The sequence below is a fragment of the Ahaetulla prasina genome, chromosome 18 (assembly GCF_028640845.1).
Source record: "Ahaetulla prasina isolate Xishuangbanna chromosome 18, ASM2864084v1, whole genome shotgun sequence".
Taxonomy (NCBI): domain Eukaryota; kingdom Metazoa; phylum Chordata; class Lepidosauria; order Squamata; family Colubridae; genus Ahaetulla; species Ahaetulla prasina.
Window position 1 is genome coordinate 11,139,011 of NC_080556.1, and position 18,733 is coordinate 11,157,743.

General features: G+C 45.8%; 1 protein-coding gene across 1 annotated transcript; it reads right to left on the reverse strand.

Moving 5' to 3' along the window:
• Nucleotides 1-10,291: 10,291 nt before the first annotated feature.
• CPLANE2 (ciliogenesis and planar polarity effector complex subunit 2) lies at nucleotides 10,292-16,193 on the reverse strand. The gene is made up of 5 exons (XM_058161423.1): nucleotides 15,826-16,193; nucleotides 15,540-15,692; nucleotides 13,110-13,234; nucleotides 12,318-12,454; nucleotides 10,292-11,012 (listed from the first exon to the last, which is right to left on the reverse strand). Exons 1-5 carry the CDS (start codon nucleotides 15,929-15,931, stop codon nucleotides 10,766-10,768), a joined length of 768 nt encoding a protein of 255 aa, XP_058017406.1. The 5' UTR covers nucleotides 15,932-16,193; the 3' UTR covers nucleotides 10,292-10,765.
• Between the last annotated feature and the right edge of the window lie 2,540 nt (nucleotides 16,194-18,733).

Sequence of the window (18,733 nt, forward strand, 5' to 3'; positions counted from 1 at the left end):
CCATGACAAGATTCTATTTGCCATTACTGGCCTCCTGAAGCTTTGAAGCAGACAACGAAGCTCCTCCTCCGGTATCTTCCGTCTAGCTCCTCCCACAGCTTCCATAATGGGATCCTGACTTTTACTTTGAGACTGTTGCTCTTCTTTACGCTTAAGGGCTCCTCTTGTCACCCTTTGCTCTTGTGGTTCCTCTAATACTGGCAGCAATAAAGGCTCTTGGGTCACCACGCCTTCTTGAGTCTCTTGAAGTTTTTCTATCACTTCTATTTCGACTTTCAAAACTGTAGAAAGAAAATCCTTTGCCTTTAAAACCGTGTCAATTCTATATCTCCTTCCTTGATAGAATAGTGTCAGTCCAACTGGCACCTCCCATCTGAATTGAATCTGATGTTTTTTAAGTTCTTGTGTAAAAAAAGCAAATTGCTTCCTGTCTCTTAACATCTTTGAAGGAATCTCTTTCAACACCTTCAACTCCTGTTCTCCAATTTTTAAAGTTGTCTGATATGAAACTTGCAGAATTTGATTTCTCATAGTCCTTTTCACAAAATAAACCACAATGTTCCGAGGAAGCTTTCTCTGTCTTGCAATCCAAGAATTAACTCTATATATTTTATCAATTTGGTAAGCTACCTCTTGGGGGTCCGCTTCAATAAATTCAGCCAATGCTTCTGATATAATTTTTCTTAAGTCTTCTCCACGCTCTTCTCGCATACCACGAATTCTAAGAGCTCCTTCCATAAGTTTATATTGTAATATCACAACCTGATCTTCATTTTGATCCACTTTTTTCTGAACACCTTTCATTTCATCTTCTAAATACTTATTTGACTGAGAGATCTGTTGCATTTCCACTTCCAATCCTTCAATTTTTTTACTCAGTCCTTGAACTGCCATAAGAATATCTTCTCTTATTTTTGCATTAAAATTCTCCATCATCTCTTTTTGCCTATCTTCAGAAAGTTTTAATTGTTCTTTCAATATTTCCTCAAGACTTGGTTCAGATCCCCTTCTTCCAGAAGGCTTTAAAGGTTTAGCTGCCATTCTGTCTTCAAAAGAATCAGGAATTCAAACTTAATAACTCTCCTTCCCTCCTTTCAGTATAAAAAAAACTCCGTTTGTAACAATCCACAAGTAACGCTGCTTCATCGTACTAAAAAATTTTACTTTCACTTTTAGACGCCATTTTAAAAGTCAATTAATCAAAGACAAAGAAAGGTTTCAAATTTCAAAAGGAGTCGGTACTTGCCGTGCTGATTCTACATCAAAGTTCGAACGCTTGTGAAATTCTGCTTGGAATATCAATCAATTTAATAAGTTCTCTAGAGCAGAAGCAACATTCCTCTCCTTTTCCTCGACGTGAAATCCACGCAGGCCGACACCTCGATAATGTCAGGGTCCCGAATTCATTGGAGTCCTATATGGAAACAGCCGGCTTCCTGCCCTGATGGAACCTTACAACTCTTGCCATCTTAACTTTCTGGTTTTTTTTATTTTATTTGCATGACGACAGATTGCCAGCTTATAAAGCTTTAAGGCGCTGCTGGGGGATGGAATCGGCCCCTGTTCTCCCGTAGGTACTAGAGTTTGAACACCGAGCGTGCAGAGTGCTTTCGCCACGTACTCCATCCCGGCCAGATCCCACAGCCAGATCATTTTTTAAACATTGATCACAACAATATATCTAAATTCGCTCTACCCATGTACTTACGAAGCTTCCGTGGAGGCCCCGTTCCGGATGGCCCCGGCACCGCCGAAGTGGCCCCCGGAGGAGCCCTTGGCACCGCTGATCAGGAGGCTGGCATCGGGCGGACTCAGAACCGAGGCTTTCTTGCGGATCATGGTGTCTGGCAGCGGAAGGAAATTCCGGGACCTGCTCTCTTCTTCCCGTCAGCTCTTGGCCATGAGCGTGGGGGAGGCCAGGAGAGGAGCCCAGCCAGGGAAGATGCTGTTGTGGAGAAGGGAGGGGGGCTCCCACCCTGCTTCTCAGCTCATCCCTGGTCCTGGAACCTGCCGTGGAGATGCCTGTGCAGCATCTTCTGCTGGAGGCGAAGCGGTGGTGTTGTTGTTGTTGTTGTCCGAGCGGCCACGAACAACAGTTGCCTTGCTTGGCAAAGGGGGGCAGCTGTGAAGCTCCCTCCCTCCGTCCTGTGAAAGGCAGGTCCCCTTGCTGCCTCCTGCGTAGCTATGGAAATCGGCTAGTGCTACTGCTGCTTTCCAGCTTTGCTTTCCCAGGCTGGGTCTCTGCGGGGCTTGGAGGAGGAGGAGGAGGAGGAGGAGGAGGAGGAGGGGCTGCGCAGCAGCAGCAGCAGGCCAGAAGCCATCACAAAGAAATTGGCCAGCCAGTGTCTGTGCCCAGGAGACAGAATGCCCTTCCGCTCTGAGCAAAAATGCAATCCCCTTTCGATGTAAATAAGATTGTGGGGGTGATAAAGATGAGGGAGGGCTTGAAAACCAAGGCCCGGATTCTCACCTTTTCAGCCAAATGACGACATGGAATAGGAATAGAATAAGAAATAGAATAGGATGAATGGAATGGAATGGAATTGGAATAGGAATAGAACAAGATAAAGAAAAAGAAATAGAATAGAATGAATGGAATGGAATGAATAGGAATAGAATAGAATAGGAATAGAATAAGATAAAGAATAAGAAATAGAATAGAAAGAATGGAATGGAATAGAATAGAATGGAATGAATAGGAATAGAATAGAATAGGAATAGGAATAGAATAAGAAATAGAATAATATGAATGGAATGGAATGGGAATAGGAATAGAATAAGAAATAGAATAATATGAATGGAATGGAATGGGAATAGGAATAGAATAAGATAAAGAATAAGAAATAGAATAGAATGAATGGAATGGAATGGAATGGAATGGAATTGGAATAGGAATAGGAATAGAATAAGAAAGAGAATAAGAAATAGAATAGAATGAATGGAATGGAATGGAATGGAATAGGAATAGAATAAGATAAAGAATAAGAAATAGAATAGAAAGAATGGAATGGAATAGAATGGAATGGAATTGGAATAGAATAGAATAGGAATAGAATAGAATAGAATAGAATGAATGGAATGGAATGGAATTGGAATAGGAATAGAATAAGATAAAGAATAAGAAATAGAATAGAAAGAATGGAATGGAATAGAATGGAATGGAATGGAATGGAATTGGAATAGGAATAGAATAAGAAATAGAATAATATGAATGGAATGGAATAGGAATAGGAATAGAATAAGAAATAGAATAATATGAATGGAATGGAATGGGAATAGGAATAGAATAAGATAAAGAATAAGAAATAGAATAGAATGAATGGAATGGAATGGAATGGAATGGAATTGGAATAGGAATAGGAATAGAATAAGAAATAGAATAAGAAATAGAATAGAATGAATGGAATGGAATGGAATTGGAATAGGAATAGAATAAGATAAAGAATAAGAAATAGAATAGAAAGAATGGAATGGAATAGAATGGAATGGAATTGGAATAGGAATAGGAATAGGAATAGAATAAGAAATAGAATAAGAAATAGAATAGAATGAATGGAATGGAATGGGAATAGAATAAGATAAAGAATAAGAAATAGAATGAATGGAATGGAATGGAATAGGAATAGAATAAGAAATAGAATAATATGAATGGAATGGGAATAAGAATAAGAATAGAATAAAATACAGAATAAGAAATAGAATAGTATGAAAGGAATGGAATGGAATAGGAATAGGAATAGAAATAATAGAAATAGAAATAGAATAACAATTGAAAGGGACCTTGGAGGTCTTCTAGTCCAACCCTCTCCTTAGGCAGAAAATCCTACACCACTTCAGACAAAGGGTTATCCAACCTCTTCTTAAAAACTTCCGGTGTTGGAGCATTCGCAACTTCTGGAGGCAAGTTGTTCCACTGGTTAATTGTTCTCACTGTCGGGAAATTTCTCCTTAGTTCTAAGTTGCTTCTCTCCTTGATTAGTTTCCACCCATTGCTTCTTGTTCTACCTTCGGGTGCTTTGGAGAATAGCTTGACTCCCTCTTCTTTGGGGCAGCCCCTGAGATATCAGAACACTGCTATCATACCATCAATCATCCTTCTTTTCATTAAAGTGGACAATCCCCAATTCTAACAAGTGTTCTTTATATGTTTTAGCCTCCAGTCCTCTAATTATCCTGGTTGCTCTTCTCTGCACTCTTTCTAGAGTCTCCACATCTTTTTTACTTCCCTTTAGACTTTTCCTCTGCAGGGGCGAGGGTAGGGCAGTGGTAAAATCCAATTTTTTTTACTACTGGTTCTGTGGGCATGGCTTGGTGGGCGCGGCAGGGGAAGGTTATTGCAAAATCTCCATTCCCACCCCCACTATGGGGCCAGCCAGAGGTGGTATTTGCCAGTTCTCCGAACTACTCAAAATTTCTGCTACCGGTTCTCCAGAACCTGTCAGAACCTGCTGGATCTCACCCCTGTGGTGGGGGAATTTAAATTCAAAAAAAGTACGTGATGCTCAGAAACTTTGCTCGAAGCGCCTCTCCGCGACCCTGTTTTATTTTATTTTATTTATTTTATTTCTTTTTGTCACAACAGTATATACAAACAAATGCTATAGATAAAACAGCATATCTTGAAGAAAGAAATATATATATAACAATAGGACAGGAAAGGTAGGCACTTTTGTGCTCTTATGCATGCCCCTTATAGTCCTCTTAGGAATGGGGTGAGGTCAATAGTAGACAGTTTTTAGTTGAAGATTTTGGGATTTTGAGTAGAGACTATGGGGTCAGGTAATGAGTTCCAGGCATTAACAACTCTGTTGCAGAAGTCATATTTTCTGCAATCGAGTTTGAAGCGGTTGACATTTAGCTTGAATCTATTTTTTGCTCTTGTAATATTGCGATTGAAGCTGAAGTAGTCTTTTATAGGAAGGATATTGCAATAGATGGTTTTGTGTGTTAAACACAGGTCATGTCAAAGTCGGCGGAGTTGTAAGTCGCCAAGAGACTCCGCATTCAGCTGCCCTACGAATCGCTGCCCATAACCGAATGGCATTGCGCCAGGCTCAGCTTCCACAAGACATTAACTCCGTCGCCTTCGACAAGACCTAAGTTTAACTCACAGAATCATCTATTGTAATGTCCTTCCTGTTAAAGACTACTTCAGCTTCAAATGCAATAATACAAGAGCAACCAATAGATTTAAACTTAATGTCAACCGCTTTAATCTAGATTGCAGAAAATATGACTTCCGTAACAGAATCATCAGTGCTTGGAACACTTAACCTGACTCTGTGGTCTCTTCCCATAATCCCAAAGCTTTAACCAAAAATTTTCTACTATTGACCTCACCCCATTCCTAAGAGGACCATAAGGGGCATGCATAAGAGCACAAACGTGCCTACCGTTCCTGTCCTATTGTTTTTCTTTTATATACGCTTATACCTCCTAATATTTCCTCATATATGTTTATATACTATATAATCTTTTTGTGTGATGCTTATATATATTGTTGTGACAAATAAAATAAATAAAATTAAATTAAAAAATGAAATTGAGGAGCAAGAGAGGTTTGTGAAAGCTCTCAGAAGAGCTGGATTAAGGAAGGGAGGGAGTGGATAAGGAAGGGAAAGAAGTCAGCAGGCTGCCTGCAGATAACTATCAGATGGCCCTGGCCCCCTCTCTGCCTCTGACGCAGAGCCCTCATTAGAGCCTTCTCCAGACTCCAGGACTGGCCCATGTTCCTCCCCAACCTGCTCACTGTCTGAATCTGCTGCCAGATCTGCTGGCTGCTGGCGGGCCACAACACTCAGGATGTCCTCGCCAACTGACTTGCAATAAACCGTCTGCCAAACGATTCAAACTGGGCAACCGTTTCGCCACAATCCTCCGTAGTTTTTGTCTTCAAAGGAAACCTTTATTGGAGGCAGGTGTCCAGTTCTGACTTGAGGGAGGCAGACAAGACACCCCTTCGCACCGCATCTGCCCAGCCTTTCATTGGGGTGACCGACTTTGTAGGCAGTGAAAACAGGTCTCCCCCCCACCCCCCAGCAATTTTGCTCTCTTTTCACAGCTGTGACTTCCCCGCAGCATAAATGTGCCACACCCCTCGGGTTTGCCAAAGAGCTTCAAAATGAGGGCACTTAAGGGGGGCTGCTTGTAAGGATGCAACAGAAGTAGCCTGCAGTACCACTGCGCCACCGAGGCTTAGCAATCACTTATTATTTTTTCTTACAAATTTATTCCCCTTTCTTTCTTAGTTGAGCCTGCGCTGAGAAGTTGTCAGTAAGAAGCAGAATGAAGGGACGAAAAGTCAGCAGGAACCCCAATATTAACATGAGCCTGCCACAACCGAATGCAAATATAATCAGGCCTATTGAAGAGGAAGACTATATATCCGAGATAGAATAGAAAAGAATAGAATTTTAATGGCCAAGTGTGATTGGACACACAAGGAATTTGTCTTGGTGCATATGCTCTCAGTGTACATAAAAGAAAATAGAATAGAATAGAATAGAATAGAATAGAATAGAATAGAATAGAATAGAATAGAATAGAATAGAATAGAATAGAATAGAATAGAATTCTCTATTGGCCAATGTGTGTGATTGGACACACAAGGAATTTGTCTTGGTGCATACGCTCTCAGTGTACATAAAAGAAAATAGAATAGAATAGAATAGAATTCTCTATTGGCCAAGTGTGATTGGACACATAAGGAATTTGTCTTGGTGCATATGCTCTCAGTGTACATAAAAGAAAAGATACCTTCATCAAGAATTCTAAGAACAGAACAGAACAGAACAGAACAGAATAGAAAATATGGAAAGAATAGAATAGAATAGAATAGAATAGAATAGAATAGAATAGAATAGAATAGAATAGAATAGAATTTTTTATTGGCCAAGTGTGATTGGACACACAAGGAATTTGCCTTGTGCATAGGCTCTCAGTGTACATAAAAAAAAAGATACCTCCATCAAGGTACAACACTTACAACGCTTAATGATGGTCATGGCGAACCTGTGGCACGCAGAGCCCTCTCTATGGGTATGCGAGCTGTTGCCCAGCTCAGCTCCACTGTGGCTGCATGCACACCTCCTGCTAGCCAGCTGATTTTGGGGTCTCTGGTGCGGGAGTGGGGCACATGTGGGAGATGCACACACATGTACCGGGGTCTCGCGCACATGCATGGGGCGGGAGGGGCTCTCACACACATGCAGGGGGGGAGCGTGGGGGAGCATTGCACCCCCCATGCCAAAACGGGCTGCTGGGAGGTGCAGCGCTTCCCCCCTGCAACCCGTTTTTGGTCCCAGGCAGCTTTAGGGAGCCTTGCCAGGCCCAAAACGGGCCATGAGGGGCCGCACGCACAGCGTGGGGTGGGGGCAGGGGGAGCACGCATATGTGTGGGGAATGGGGGAGCGTGTGGAGGCCATGCACGCATGCACGGGGGGGAAGGACGTGGGGGGCATTGCATTACGGGTGTGGGCACGCGTGCGCATGACCCCCCACCCACGCTACCCACGCTTTTGGCACATGACAACAAAAAACCTAGCCATCATGGCTGTATACGGTTCCTTTACAGGCATTCCTCGACTTACGGCCACAACGGAGCCCCCAATTTATGTCGCTAAGTGAAACACCGGCTAAGTGAGTTTCGCTCCATTTTTTACGATATTTCTTGCTACATTTGTAAAACGGATCACGGCCACTGTGAAGTTAGCAACCCCCGTTGTTAAGTGCAATCTGGCTTCCTCCTTGACTTCGCTCGTCGCAAAAGGGGACTCCAGGATACCGCAATGGTCGTAAATATGAATCAGATGCCAAACAGCTGAATTTAGATGCTGCAACGGTGGTTAAGTGTGACCAACAGTCACAAGCCGCTGTTTTTCAGTGCCGTGGCTTTGAACGGTGTTAGGAAATTGTTATTTGCCTAACTAGTTGGCCAGGCAATATATAAACTAACTATGTATTTTGTAGAAAGGCATGATATTGCTTTAAGGCTGTGCTGCATCGTTGCAAGCATCCTGATTGGTTGAGCTCTGTAGCCAATCTATAAAAGGACTCCTAAATTATGGCTTGTGGGGAATCTACAGGGATGCTACAGCATTGTAACCTGATGACATGCTGCAACTGTATATTTGAGCTTTATGATCGTTGCTTGATCCTGGCTAGTTACTGATTCCTCAATATTTACTGACTGTTGTGTATTGAACTGTGTTTTGCCGAACTGAAAGACGACCTTGTTTGTTGTGCACAGATTACCCTTAACAAACGGTCACGAAGCGAACGGTTGTAAGTTGAGGACTACCTTTATATGCACATTTAGGGAGACATGTACGACGTCAAAATTCAAAACGTTTATTAACTCGCTTGCATGAAGGCAAGTGGGGGGAAAAAAATAAATAAACGGGTCAAACGTGGACAACAAAAAAAACCTGCGTTGAATGTTGAGTTGCTTAGGAGGACCCGAGGGAAGAGGTGGGGTTTTTTTCTTGGGGCATCTCAAGAAAATTCAGGGCTGAGAAGCCACCCATGTTTCCAAGCAGGTGAGATCCAATTCTGCGGTTGCCCGGCAAGAGAATCTGGCACGAGCCTGCAAATAACTCTGGGGAACCTCACAAGTTGGATCCATGGAGGCCTTATTCTGCCAGGGTGCCTTCTGTCCCGTCTGCTTCCTTCATAGCGATAGCACTTAGACTTATATACCGCTTCGTAGTGCTTTTACAGCCCGCTCTCAGTGGTTTACAGAGTCGGCCTCTTGCCCCCAACAATCTGGGTCCTCGTTTTACCCACCTCGGCAGGACAGAAGGATGAGTCAACTTTGAGCCGGACAGGATTGAACTCCTTGCAGTGGGTAGAGTTAGCCTGCAATACTGCATTCTAACCACTGTGAAGGGAAGGAAGGAAGGAAGATAGCAATAGCACTTAGATTTATATACCGCTTCAGTGCTTTACAGCCCTCTCTAAGCGGTTTACAAAGTCAGCCTCTTGTCCCCCAACAATCTGGGTCCTCATTTTACCCCTCAGAAGGATGGAAGGCTGAGTCAACCTTCAGTCGGTCAGGATTGAACTCCTTGCAGTGGGCCAAAACTTTTTAACCTTATCACATTTATACCACATATGTTCATAAGTCCCCAATTCCATCTCACATCTCCAACATTTTTTATTAATTTTTTTATCCATTTATGACAATCTTATTGGAGTCAAATACCATTTCCAAACAACTTTATAATTATGCTCTTTAATCCTTATAGATAAAGTTCTCATAATTCTACTATTCCAATTCACATTCCAATCTGACTCTGGTATTTCAATATTAAGATCTTTTTCCCAATTTGTCCTCATCACTCTTCGTAATTTTTCATCAGTTTATAATCTTATAAACCCTACTAATGAGTCCCTTTAGCCCAATTTCATCTTTCATAATCCGAGATACTAAATATTCAAATTCAGTTTCACATCTATTTATCAAATAGTTTTCCCTTAATTTTTTTGTCCATTTTCCTATCTGTATTTTTTCAAACCAACTTAACCCTAATTTTTCAGTAATTTCTTTGTTCCTCCTTTCATTTTCAATAACTTTTATCCAATCTCTAATAATTTCTATATTTTCCTCTTTAATCACTTCATTACGTTTTATATTGTTTTTAATCGGCCAATTTGGAGAAAATGATATTTGAAATGATGGGGAAAGTAATAATATTGAGAGTGGAAACTATATTATTGTTGGTAATTAAGGAAATAGAATTAACAAAATATGAAAAAGAATTGATTAGAATTATGATTATAATAGGCAGAATTATAATAGCTAGATATTGGAAATTAGATGTGATTTTTAGAATAGAAGAGTGGAATTCTGAAATGTGGAAATTAGCCTTAAATGATAAAATGACATGTGATATTAAAATTAGAAGTGGTGTGTATAAAGAAGATATTTTCTGGAAGACTTGGAAACCATTCGTGGACTATGTGCTTGGAAAATTGGATGCTTCGGTACCTGTACCTCGAGAACGTGGATTTTGGCAATCATGAGGACATATCCGAAGACCCAAATCTTCCTTTTTTTTATGTATAGCACAAGGGTGCAATAATGCATTTTCTTTTTTGTTTGTTGGAAAAAAGCAATAAAAAAAAAACAAAACTCCTTGCAGTGGGTAGTTAGCCTGCGATACTGCATTCTAACCACTGGGAGGGAGGGAGGGAGGGAGGGAGGAGGGAAGGAAGGAAGGAGGGAGGGAGGGAGGGAGGGGGGGAGGGAAGGAAGGAAGGAAGGAAGGAGGGAGGGAAGGAAGGAAGGAGGGAGGGAGGGAAGGAAGGAAGGAAGGAAGGAAGGAAGGAAGGAAGGAGGGAGGGAGGGAGGGAGGAGGGAAGGAAGGAAGGAGGGAGGGAGGGAGGGAGGGAAAATAGCAATAGCACTTAGATTTATATACTGCTTCCCAGCCCTCTCTAAGCAGTTTTCAGAGTCAGCCTTTCGCCCCCAACAATCTGGGTCCTCATTTTATTCACCTCGGAAGAATGGAAGGCCGAGTCAACCTTGAGCCTGGTGAGATTCGAACTGCCGAACTGCAGCTAGCAGTCAGCTGAAGTAGCCTGCAGTACTGCACTCTAACCACTGCACCACCTCGGCTATAATGCACTTTTACCACCGAGGGAACCCAGAATTTGGCCCGAGGGGCTTCCCTGTCAGCAGATTTAAAAAAATTGGGGTTTAAAGGCCATTAAGAGCCATTAAGCAGTTCTGCTGAAAGGAAACCCATGCAGCAGAATTAGGATTTTATGGAGCCAGGCCTTCTGGGACCACAGGGCTCTCCCCTCCAGGGACTAGGCCAGCTGCGACCTGGTCCTGCCTCCATAGATGTTCGGCGAGCCTGTTCAAGAGACGGGCCACCTCAGCTAGGCCAGCGTATCCGTCCGAGTGCCGCTCGGCGACGCTCTTTGTCCGCAAAATCGGCAAACCCCAGGTGTGGGAGAAAGCCGCCATGTCCGATTCCGTCACATCCGTGTGGGCAAACTGGTCAAACCTGGAGACAGTTGGTCAAGGAAGCTGAATCGCCGAGCGCAAAGAAGGGCCCCGTCCGAACCATACTCGGCCTGAGCCAATTCTTCCACTCCGGAATAGGCTACGGCAGGTGTCGGCAACCTGTGGCTCCAGAGCTGCATGTGGCTCTTTGGGCCCTCTGCTGTGGCTCCCTGTCCCATCACTGGCTGGCCCCACTTCTCGCCCTCCCCTCCCAGTCACTCCTCGCCTTGCCTTGGAAATCCGAGAGATACAGAGAGAGTGTGGGGGAGAGAGGCATAGATACAGAGAGAGAGGGGAGATAGAGAGGAAGAGGGGGAGAGACAGAGAGAGAGAGAGAGAGGGAGAAAGAGAAAAAAGTTTTGTGGTTCCAGGTGTTTTTAACAACCAGTTCTCTGCCCTAATGACTGGCTGGGTAGACATGACTAGGGGGTCTTGTGACTGGGTGGGAGTGAGTGATGTGGAGTTGACCACGCCCAGTCAGGTTTTGTGGCTCCCGGAGTTTCGTTTTGTTTTTTCTGTGGGAAACGGGTCCAAATCAGTGGTGAAATGTAAAATTTGTTACTACTGGTTCTGTGGGCGTGGCTTGGTGGTGGTGGGGTAATGTGACTGGGTGGGACTGGTTTGGCCAACTTTTTTTTTTTTACCTTTAAAAGCATTTTTTCCTACAACCTCTTAGGCCGAAGAGGTTGTAAAAAAATGCTTTTAAAAGAAAAGAAAAGCCTCTGACGATCAGGCAGCTCAGCTGGGATCGTCAGAGGAGCCTTTTAAAAGCATTTTTTCTACAACTTCTTAGGACAAAGAGGTTGTGGAAAAAATGCTTTTAAACGGCTCTGACGATCCCAGCTGAGCCGCACGATCATCAGAGGCTTTTTTTTTACTTTTAAAAGCATTTTTTTCGGCCGAAGAAAAAATGCTTTTCAAAGTAAAAAAAAACAAAAAACCTCTGATGATCGCGCAGCTCAGCTGGGCATATGAGGGGGGGGATTTTTGCTATCGGTTCTCCGAACCACCTGCCCCCATCGCTAACGGATCGGGCGATCCGGTCCAAAACCAAGAGCATTTCACCCGTGGTCGAAATGGCTCTTTGAGTATTTAAGGTTGCAGACCCTTCTTAAACCTTGCAATCGTTGTATTTTAATCTAGTGGGTTTTGAAGGGCTATTTATGTTATTTCTTTTATCAAGGACAGGCTGCAGGAAGAAAAAGACGGTTATTGGGAAAAAAACATCTTAGAAAGAGGCAGGCTGCCCCCTCCCCACCACCCGAGGGCCCGTTCAAGTCTGGTGAGAAGCCCTTTCAAAGGATACTTGGTGCCCACAACCATTCGGACCACATCCCCGGCTCCATCCGTCACACGAGAGATTTGGTGAGGGAGGTCGAGAAAGGACGCGCGATCCGTGAAGGAGAACAAGAAGAGGACGGCGTCCGCTTTCTCTCTGCAGGCCTGCGGGGAACGGAGGAAAAGTGTTCTGTCCCCCCTCGCCTCCGTCCGAGCGATGGCTTAATTAGCCAGCACTATCGGCTCTGGCAGCAAACTAGCGAGCGTCTGCCAAGTGTCTCTGTTATCTCCCTTGAGGCCGATAAGTCACCCAAGAACAAACAGTACTTCAGCTCTTAGTTAAGCGGTTGATTTGCCTGCTATGAAGAGGCATAGCAGCTCTCGCTGGTTTTATATCCTGTGGGGTGTGGCTCCATGACTCAGCACTTCCTAGGCCTGCCCCACCCCTGCTTCTGTTGTTCCCGCCTCTCCTGCCTACGAAACCTAGGGCCCAGCCAGGCCTGATTGCCATCAGCTGGATCTGGAGGCATGGCCTGGGGGGGGGGAAGAGTCAGGGGACAGAGGCCTTGTTATCCCCTCCACCTGGCCTGCCTCTGGCTCCTGGAGCTGAGCCAGGGAAGCCGGTGCTCCCGAGGTAAGTACTGATGGCCCTTCCCCCTCACTTTTCAAGTCACTTTCTGGCAGGGGGCCCAGCTCGGGGAGGGGCGCAGACACAACAAAAAGTCAAGAGGGCATTTCCCAACTCCGAATGGAAACAGGGGGTCTCCAAAGGCGACATCGTCATTTCCCCCACCCTCCCCTCCCCAGGACTGATTCTCACGGGTAAAACATGGTCAAACTTTCTCAGCACGGCTTCGCCGCAGTCCCAGAAGGAGAACCTGAAGAAGAGCACCCTGCCGCTCTCTCGCAGTTTTGCTGGCCAGTAGACGAGGCTGGTCTGGATCCCTGGGAAAGAAAGACCCGCTTCAGCTGGAGTCATTTGGGGAGGCGACTCCCAGGGACGCCCCCCTGCCTCAGGAGAGGGTCTTGCGGCTGCCTCGCGGAAGGAAGAATCCCCACCATCTCTCCAGTTGGTGGAGGGTTCTTCTGTCCTTGCTCTTTCTAGGTTCTACCGTATCTCAATTTCTAGGTTCTACCATATCTCAATTTCTAGGTTCTACCGTATCTCAATTTCTAGGTTCTATCATATCACAAGATCTAAAATGGACAGCTAACGTCAAAAACGTCATCAAAAAAGCATAACAAAGAATGTTCTTTCTGCGCCAACTCAGGAAGCTCAAACTGCCCAAGGAGCTGCTGATCCAGTTCTACAGAGGAATTATTGAGTCTGTCATTTGCACCTCTATAACTGTCTGGTTTGGTTCTGCAACCCAACAAGAAAAACACAGACTTCAGAGGATAATTAGAACTGCAGAAAAAATAATTGCTACCAACTTGCCTTCCATTGAGGACCTGTATACTGCACAAGTCAAAAAGAGGGCTGGGAAAATATTTACAGACCCCTCGCATCCTGGACATAAACTGTTTCAACTCCTACCCTCAAAACGACGCTATAGAGCACTGCACACCAGAACAACTAGACACAAGGACAGTTTCCCCCCCCCCCGAACGCCTTGACTCTGCTAAACAAATAATTCCCTCAACACTGTCAAGCTATTCACTAAGTCTGCATTACTATTACTATTAATCTTCTCATCATTCCTATCACCCATCTCCTTCCACTTACGACTGTATGACTGTAACTTGTTGCCATATCCTTATGATTTATAGATTGTTTCCTAGAATGATTTGATTGCTTATTTGTATCCTATGACTATCATTAAGTGTTGTGTTGTACCTTGATGAAGGTATCTTTTCTTTTTATCTACACAGAGAGCTTATGCACCAAAGACAAATCCCTTGTGTGTCCAATCACACTTGGCCAATAAAGAATTCTGTTCTATTCTGTTCTATTCTATTCTATTCTATTCTATTCTATTCTATTCTATTCTATTCTATTCTATTCTATTCTATTCTATTCTATTCTTTCCATATTTTCCATTCTATTCTATATCTATTCTATTCTTTCCATATCTTCTCCTCTTCTCTATTCTATTCTATTCTATTCTATTCTATTCTATTCTATTCTATTCTATTTCTGTTCTATTCTATTTCTGTTCTATTCTTTTCATATTTTTTATTCTATTCTATTCTTTTCATATATTCTATTCTATTTTATTCTTTTCATATATTCTATTTTATTAAATATTTATTTTCATATATATTCTATTTCATATTTTCTATCCTATCCTATCCTTATATTCTATTCCGTTCCATATTTTCTACTCTATTCTATTTCTATTCTATTCTTTTCATATATTCTATTCTATTCTTTTCATATATTCTATTTTATTAAATATTTATTTTCATATATATTCTATTTCATATTTTCTATCCTATCCTATCCTATCCTATCCTTATATTCTATTCCATTCCATATGTTCTATTCTATTCTTTTCATGTATTCTATTCTATTCTATTCTTTTCATGTATTCTATTTTATTAAATAAATAATAAAATTTAATAAAATAAAATAAAATAAATTGTTGAGTAAGGGACGCGTGGCTCAGGGGCTAGGATGTTGAGTTTGTCGATCAAAATTCCTTGTGTGTCCAATCACACTTGGCCAATAAAAAATTCTATTCTATTCTATTCTATTCTATTCTAAAAAAAGGTCGGCAGCTCAGCGGTTCTAATCCCTAGTGCTGCTGTGTAACGGGGTGAGCTCCCGTTACTTGTCCCAGCTTCTGCCAACCTAGCAGTTCGAAAGCAGGTAAAAAATGCAAGTAGAAAAATAGGGACCACCTTTGGTGGGAAGGGAAGAGCGTTCCGTGCGCCTTTGGCGTTGAGTCATGCCGGCCACATGACCACGGAGACGTCTTCGGACAGCGCTGGCTCTTCAGCTTTGAAACGGAGATGAGCACCCCTCCCTAGAGTCGGCAACGACTAGCACATATGTGCGAGGGGAACCTTTACCTTTACCTTATTTTATTAAATATTTATTTTCATATATATTCTATTCTATATTTTTTATCTATCATATCGTATCCCATCCCATCCCATCCTATTCCATCCTTTCCATATTTTCTACTCTACTCTATTCTATTCTTTAGCCTGGGACAGCTGCCTCGGCTTTTGGGTTTCCAGGTAGGTTCCTCCTTCGCCTTGGGGTCAGGAGGAGGAGGAGGAGGAGGAAGCGGGGCTTCTTCACCTGTAGTCTCGTGATGCACCAGGGGCACCTCCTGACCGGCCAGCTTGGCCACCAAAGCGGTTTTCCCCACGCCGCTCTTGCCCGAGACAAAGACCTTGTAAGCGGCTACGTCGGCAGCCGCGTGCGGAGCCAGCACGGGTCTCTCGATCAGTCCTGTCGAAGGAGAGAAAAGCCCCCGTTGAGAAGAACCCGGCTCGCCCTCTCGCTAAACCCCGGTGTGTGCGCCCGGATCCCGGATCCCGTCCCCCCGGGGAAAGCTCCCGGGGCTCCAAGCCAGCGACCTCACCGAAGGTTCGACGTTGCGTCCGGCGCAAGAGCGCGCCCGAGTAAGCTCTGCCTTCTTCCGTGCCGTGCCAGTCCGGGTCGATGACGGATCCCGGGCGGACGATCATCCCGCCCTGCAGGGTTCGGCTTTGCGCGGACGCTGCGCCGTAGAAGTGTTGCTCCAGCTGGCACCGGCTACGATCGCTTCCCTTCCAACGCGCATGCCCGAAACCAACCTCTTTTTCTTTCTCTTTTTTTTGGTGTGGGCGTGACGTCAAACGGGTGTGGCCACGCCCACTGGCGGAGGGAGCCGAGCACAGCTGGGCGTGGGGCGGGGTCTCGTCTCGCGCCGTCCCGGGCGGAGCTCGGCTGCTGCCAAGCTGGTTGGTTGGTTGGTTGGTAGGTGGGAGGGGTCTCCAACCTTGGCAACTTTAAGCCTGGAGGACTTCAACTCCCAGAATTCCCCAGGGGTCTCCAACCTTGGGGACTTTAAGCCTGGAGGACTTCAACTCCCAGAATTCCCCAGGGGTCTCCAACCTTGGGGACTTTAAGCCTGGAGGACTTCAATTCCCAGAATTCCCCAGGGGTCTCCAACCTTGGCGACTTTAAGCCTGGAGGACTTCAACTCCCAGAATTCCCCAGGGGTCTCCAACCTTGCAAACTTTAAACCTGGAGGACTTCAACTCCCAGAATTCCCCAGGGCTCTCCAACCTTGGCGACTTTAAGCCTGGAGGACTTCAACTCCCAGAGTTCTCTGGGATTAGAGTTAGAAAGACCCCGAGATTAGAGTCACCTGAGAGAGTTGGGATCCCCTCAAGGAGGCCACCGATAGGGGATTTGGGGGTGGGGTGTGTGTGTGCCTTTCCACCTGGCTTTTCTTTGCAGGGAGAACCTCTTTCTGGGAATTAAGAGTTGGTCTGCCAGGCTTAAAAGTTGCCACGGTTGGAGACCCTGGTAGTAGAGGCAGCTTTGCTGGCTGGGGGATTCTGGGAGTTGAAGTCCGCCAGGCTTAAAGTCGACAAGGGTGGAGACCCCTGCTCTATAGGAAGGACGTGGGGTGTGGGGGGGGTCCCGTCCCTGCATATGGAGGAGCCTCATGGTTGCAGGAACCAGGCCTGGCTAGTCTAGTGAAGAGGACCACCAGGGGAGACAGGATAGCTTCCAATATTTGAGGGGGCTGCCACTGAGAGGAGGGGGTCAAGCTGTTTTCCAAGGCACCCGAAGACCAGACAAGGAATAACGGATGGAAACTAAAGGAGAGATTCAACCTGGAAATAGGAGACATTTCCTGACCGTGAGGCCTTCGGAAGTTGTGGGAGCTTCATCCCTGGAGGCTTTCAAGAAACTGGACTGCCACCTGTCAGAAATGGTGTAGGGTCTCCTGCTTGGGTGGGTGGGTGGGGGGTTGGACTAGATGACCTACAAGGTCCCTTCCAACTCAAATCTGAGTGTATGGGGGGGGGGGAGGATAAGAGCCGCCTTAAGTCACTCACTGCGCTTCCTTTCAGGGCGTCTCATGGGAGGGGGTGTGGCTGTTGCTCCTGCAGGACCCCAGAGGGAACAGAACAGCTGTGTGTGCATGTATCATTTACCGCGTCTGGGTCCTTTACCTTGAAAATCCCTTCAATGTGGTGGGACCAGAAACGGGAGCCTGGTGGAGCTTGTGAAAGGCATGCTGCCCGCAGCCATTGGGGGCTGGGGGGGTGGACAAGAAGCTCCCCACCCGTGTCTTTTCCCTCCAGCGGGTGTTCTAGTCCTTCGAGTAGGTGCAAGGTGGAAAGGCCTAGGAGGGCACGGCCAGGTGTGGCATCGGGGGCGGGCGGGGAGGACTTTTAAAGAGTCTTGCCAAACTGTTCCTAAGGTGGTGGTGGGGGGCTCAAAATATCCCTGCAGTCTGGGCAGCCAGCCAGGAAGCTTCAAAGCGCAGCTTTTCTCTCTGCTGGGAAAGGAAACCCCCCCCCCCCGAAAGGGGGAGCGTGGGAAAAGCCACAGGGCTACCAGCCTGGCACAGGATTCCCACCCTGGCGGGCAGCTCCCTCGCCCCCTTTGCCAAGTTCACTGCCCAAGTATGCCCCCCCCAGCCTTTAAGAAGAGGTTCCTCCCCTCCCCATGGGTGACCAGAAGCACAAACTTAGAAATGGTCAATCAGGGGCCTTCAAACTTGGCCACTTTAAGACTTGTGGACTTCAACTCCCAGAATTCTCAAAGCGGCCAAGTTTGAAGACCTCTGTGGTACATATTCAAAACTCAGAAATGGGTTTTGCATTGGAGGTGGCCGACATCATACCACCCCTGCGCTCACCCCTCATGGTGTCCCCCCCTTTCCTCAACTGTGGGAATGGGCTGAAGCCGTGGACCTTTCAATGAGGTGGCCACGGGTCTGCCCAACCGCCTGGCCTGACCTTCATTTGAGCCGCAGCCGGTGGCCCCCTCCTTTTTTTGCAAAGGGGGGGGGGTTAGCTAGCCGATAGCAAGCGTGCTCAGCTGCCGCCCCCATTTTCTCATTGTCGGACTACCTGGGGCGAGACCTGGACCTCCCACCGGAAGCTCAAAAGCCTTGTGGCACCGCCCTCCTTACTTGCCCGTGCATGGCACTCTCCGCCCTATGTGGGGAGTCTTGGCTCATAGGCTGCTCTGAATAAGTCCCCCCCACACACCCCAGGGAGTGGGGGGGGAGGGCTCCTGGCCCCTGGGGGCTTCTGCTTCTCCTGGCGGCCCCCTTCAAAATCCCAGCGCCCACCCCAAAGATTAGAAGGCCGTAAAGGGCAGAGGGTGGCCGTCCCTAAAACAGGGTTGGCTTTCGGCCGCTTCTTCAAACCTCCCAACTGGCTGCGGGCGTCGCACTGGTGCCCCGCTTGGCTGTTTTCCTTTGGAACTTAGCATTTGCCCCCACTGGCATTGGAATGAACGGAGGGCCTTGGCCTCTTCTC

Bases quoted from the DNA above. Each gene is read 5' to 3' on its own strand.
- CPLANE2 (XM_058161423.1), bottom strand. From the start codon at position 15,931: ATGATCGTCCGCCCGGGATCCGTCATCGACCCGGACTGGCACGGCACG. The intron at 13,235-15,539 runs GTGAAGAAGCCC...TTTCTTTCCCAG, and splicing joins GGTGCATCACGAGACTACAG to GGATCCAGACCAGCCTCGTC. The intron at 12,455-13,109 runs GTGAGAATCAGT...CGTTCCCCGCAG, and splicing joins AGTTTGACCATGTTTTACCC to GCCTGCAGAGAGAAAGCGGA.